The following is a 4,606-nucleotide window of genomic DNA, read 5'->3' as shown; positions in this document are numbered from 1 at the left end:
CCAATTTAAGTAAGCGACTAGTATATAGGGTTTCCTAATGATATATGTCAAAGATCCATTCTCATATAATACGTGTTTAGTAGATTTTGGTAAGCTAATTTTAGTTCTCTATATTAATTAGTTGTTAGTTATTGAAAACGCTTTACTATTACAAATGGAGCCTAATTTTAGCTATATCGTATTTGATGTTTTAGCTTCTGTTTTTATATTTGAAAGATTGATGTTTTAAACTTTAATTAGTGCATTTTACTTTAAATTAAAACATAAATTTAAATCTAAAATATGAGTGGCATAAGTTTACAAAATTTTAAAACAAAACAAAAATAAAAAATAAATCAAAGTGTGTATATAATTTTTATTAATATGAGTTCAAATTATAAAACATCAATCTTTCAAATACAGAAGAGAATATGAATGATAAAAAAAGAAAATTAAGAAATAATTAGAGAACAAGATTTAAAAGACTATATAAAATGATAAATATTTATTTATAATGTCTACACTTTTAGGTTAAACATCTGTACAAATAAAGACAGCGTATGTCAAATCTGCAACTTTCATAAAGACGAGTCTTTTATTTATCTTGGTTGAGGCAAAAAAAAAACGTGAAAACAACCCCTTAGATTTATTCTGATAATTTTTGAAAATTTCACTACAATTGTCGGTCGATCATTTGAAAAGTTAAGCATGTATAGATTTTGAGCCTTTTCCAGAATTTATTTCAACTATATGAATATAATGTCTTACACAAAAATTTCTGAAAAAAATCAATTGGTCTAAACATCGACCAGTAGAAAAGGGCGTGGAGGTCATGGACTCTAGAACTAGCAGACATCTTGACATCTTATTTCTTCCGTAATTTGCATCTTTCCTTATAAATATGTATTAGCTTCTCATTTGCTAGAACGAGTTTCTTCTCTATTTTCTATCTTTCCTAAAAATTGTATGACAACTTAGCCATAGCTTAGCTTGTATGTTTGTCCTTTTTAATAGAAAGTCCTTTTGTCATTTTTTTTTTAATTTGGTTTCACCATTTAACTCAAATTAAATTCTAAAATTTCTAAGATAAATGTGTAGAAAACCAATAATTTAAAATGATAGACTGAAAGTATAATCTTAAAAATTATCAAATATATTAAGTGACATTTAAAAGATATAAACCGATTTATTTATTATTAATTAATTTTGTATCTAAAAATACTTTAAATTATATATACATATATACATATATATATATGAATTAACAACATGTGTATATGAACTTCTAGCCTAATATGAATTCATCATTTCTATACTTTTAATTTTCTGGTCGAGAAAAATAATTAAAATAATTATATTCTTGATGATAAATGTGTTTTTAGTTTTCTGGTAAGTGGATGAAAGAAATACTATTTTTGCATGTAATCAGGGCTTTGTTTGCGTTGAAGTAGGCCTGGGCGTTCGGGTACCCGTTGGCGTTCAGATCGGGTTTTTCGGATTTTCGGGTTTTTGGGTTTACGCTTCTAGGTCTCATAGTAAAATTTCATTAGTACGGATCGAGTTCAAATAATAACACTTCGGATTTGGTTAAAAATTATATTGCTTCCTAAAACCCATAAAGTATCCATATATCATTCGGGTTCGGGTTATATTGGATCGGTTCGAATATAACCAAAGTAAAAAAACAAAAACTTAAAGAAAAACATAAAGAAAAAAAACTAAATTAATAAAAATTAATCTATCACACATAAAATTGCTAAAATAACAATAAAATGTTAAATCAATCATGAAAACAAATATTATTTGTAAACAAAATAAATTATATTATAGAGAGTAGACTTGTTATTCCAATGAACAAATTATAAATTACTTATTTATAACTAATTGTGTATTTAAAACTTTTTTAATATTGTTAATATTTATTATTATATATCATATTACTACAAATATTAAATTTAATAACTAAAATACTTATATATATATATATATATATATTTCAAAATATTTATATTAACTAAAATACCCATTCGAGTTCGGTTAATAACACTTCGGATTCGGATATTTTTTATACCACTCTATAGAACCCGTTCGGACATTTTTACATTTAGGGTCGGATGACGGGTCGGGTTTTCGGTTCGGGTTCGGTTCGGATTTCGTGTTCCTGATTTTATGCCCAGGCCTACGTTCAAGTATCATTTTCCAGAAATCCGGAGTTAGTATCCATAGTATTAATTAAGTTTTCATAAGATAGATATTCAAACGAAAAAAAATAAGTTTATATATTTAGATAGCAACTCACATAAGTAGCAGTAATTAATCTTTTGCGTGACATCCACAGTAATATTAGCTAACGTTTTTCATTATATTTACAAGACACCACTCCTCACATCACCACCACACACGTCGCGTATCAGCAAAACGTTAATATAAAAAGCTTCACATCCTATTCTTATTTTCGTTTTCTTTTCTGCCTCGCACGCACATACTATTTTCTTATTCCTTCAGTGCACAATAATAATCTTTTCATGCGCTTATACTGCGCCTGCAGCGCAACTTAATAGCGAGAGGATTAGCCATCTCACACGAGAGCCTCAGTTTCTCGGACAAGTCAACGGTCTTTTCATCAGACGACGGTGCAAGCCACTCAAACTCATGCAAGAGTGTCGCGATCCAAAACGTCACGGTGGTCAAACCGAGGTTCTTCCCTGGACAAACTCTACGACCAGACCCAAACGGTGCAAGCCTTAGATCCGACCCAAGAACCGAGAACTCAACGTCACCTTCCTTGGCTACAAACCTCTCGGGTTCAAACTCCAAAGGATTTTCCCACACGTGTGGATCATGCGCTATAGCCCACATATTCACCATTGCGGTGGTCCCCGCCGGCACACGACGACCGTCAATGATCGTATCTGTGATTGCTAAGCGGGCCCACGACAGAAGTGGACCTGGCGGGTGAAGCCTAAGGACTTCTTTGATCACAGCCGTCAGATATGTTAGAGAAGCCACGTCAGATTCTTCCACGGCTCTTGGATCTCTCCCCACGACCTGATCAAGCTCGTTGTGAACCCTTGTCTGAATATCTTGATGAAGGACCATCCTAGCCAGAATCCACTCGATCAATACAGCCACCGTGTCAGTTCCTCTAAATATCATTTCCTGCAAAACCCCACAAATTGCAATTACGTTAATACCATAATTGTTGTCATATTACCTAAAACGGCATTATTTCAAAATGATTTATTATGTCCTTTTGGGGTCTATTTATTAAAAACTAAAATAAGGAACGTGTACATACCCAGAGAACCGCGACCATATCCGGGTCGGATAGTTTATCCGGACCATCAAGAGAGAGCAACACGTCAACGAAGTCACTAGGCGAGTCACGAGTTTGATCACGGTGGTCAGAGATAATCCGGTTCACGAACCGGTCTACTTTCGGTACGAGGGTAGAACACCTAGACCGGATTCCCTGAGGATCAAATTCCGACAGCCACGGGAGATGATCGGTCCAGTTAAGTGTTCCGAGTAAATCATAACCTTCTTCGACCAAACCACTTAGCTCATTCACTTCATCGTGCTCACGTTCTAGCTCGTATTCTTTCCCGAAAACAGAGCACATCATGTTGTTAAGCGATGCCGTTTTGATCAAGTCACGAGCGTAACAGAGTCCTTCGTTGCTGCTACTCTGTTTCGCGAGACACTTAACGATCTGATCCGCGATCACACGCCTCTGCGTTTCAGAGCGTTTGATCTGTTTAGGGCTGAAAAGATGGTAAGAAGCGATTCTCCTCAGCGTTCGCCAGTAAACCCCGTAAGGAGCGAAACCGATAGCCCGGTTAAACATAAGGGAATACGCTGATTCCTTAACCGGACGGTCAGCGAAAACCGGACTGTTTAGGATCTCTTTAGCTACATCAGGGTTGCACGTGACGATCACGCGAGTATCTCCCAAGCTAAACGCCATCAAACGTTTGGCTCCGAATTTCTCCGCGGTTGCGGCTATGCAGCGGTGTGCTAAAGCGTTTGACATGAGGGACATGCTTCCGACAAAAGGTAAGCCTCTTGGTCCGGGAATCACGGTGGTTCTGTGGCGGCGATGGAGGAAATATTTTCCCCATGCAGGTCCTCCGGGATGAGACCAGTAGAAGAGAGAGAGAGCGAGACAAGCGATGGAGGCTACGAGGAGAGACAAAGCGAGATTGGTTTGGGTCAGGAGGCTACATTTGGACAAGAGAGCGAACAGTAAGCTGCTTGTGTCGAGCTTGGTGGCCATGGAAGCAGAGAGAGATAGAGAGAAAAGGTGAGTGGCTTTTTGCTGTGGGGTTTGAAATGAATTGCTGCCTTCATGTGTTTATATAGGAAAAAATTAAGCCCCTCTTGTCAAAATATAATGAGATTAATTCAAAGACTATAGTTTATTTTTATATTTTTTTGTCAATAGTTTATTTTTAATTATATTTGTTGTTTTATATTCCAAGGGGAGTATTGTCTTTTATATTTAATATGGATATATTTTAATAATGATCTTTTGTGCGTACTTCATTCTATACTACCACCAGTGTTGTACTTTTTACTGGATATATTTGGCTAAGCTTGCATTTGCTCTCTGGCTTAAAATATACAA

The 4,606-nt window shown here is 35.5% G+C and overlaps 1 protein-coding gene across 1 annotated transcript; it reads right to left on the bottom strand.

Annotated features, from left to right (window-relative positions):
- Nucleotides 1–2,322: 2,322 nt before the first annotated feature.
- LOC108849406 (cytochrome P450 78A9) lies at nt 2,323–4,336 on the bottom strand. The gene is made up of 2 exons (XM_018622958.2): nt 3,278–4,336; nt 2,323–3,138 (listed from the first exon to the last, which is right to left on the bottom strand). Exons 1-2 carry the CDS (start codon nt 4,253–4,255, stop codon nt 2,503–2,505), a joined length of 1,614 nt encoding a protein of 537 aa, XP_018478460.2. The 5' UTR covers nt 4,256–4,336; the 3' UTR covers nt 2,323–2,502.
- Nucleotides 4,337–4,606: the final 270 nt, after the last annotated feature.

This window comes from Raphanus sativus, chromosome 4, assembly GCF_000801105.2.
Source record: "Raphanus sativus cultivar WK10039 chromosome 4, ASM80110v3, whole genome shotgun sequence".
Lineage (NCBI taxonomy): Eukaryota > Viridiplantae > Streptophyta > Magnoliopsida > Brassicales > Brassicaceae > Raphanus > Raphanus sativus.
The sequence above is the reverse complement of the archived record's forward strand: the minus strand, read 5'-3'. Positions and strand labels throughout refer to the sequence as shown.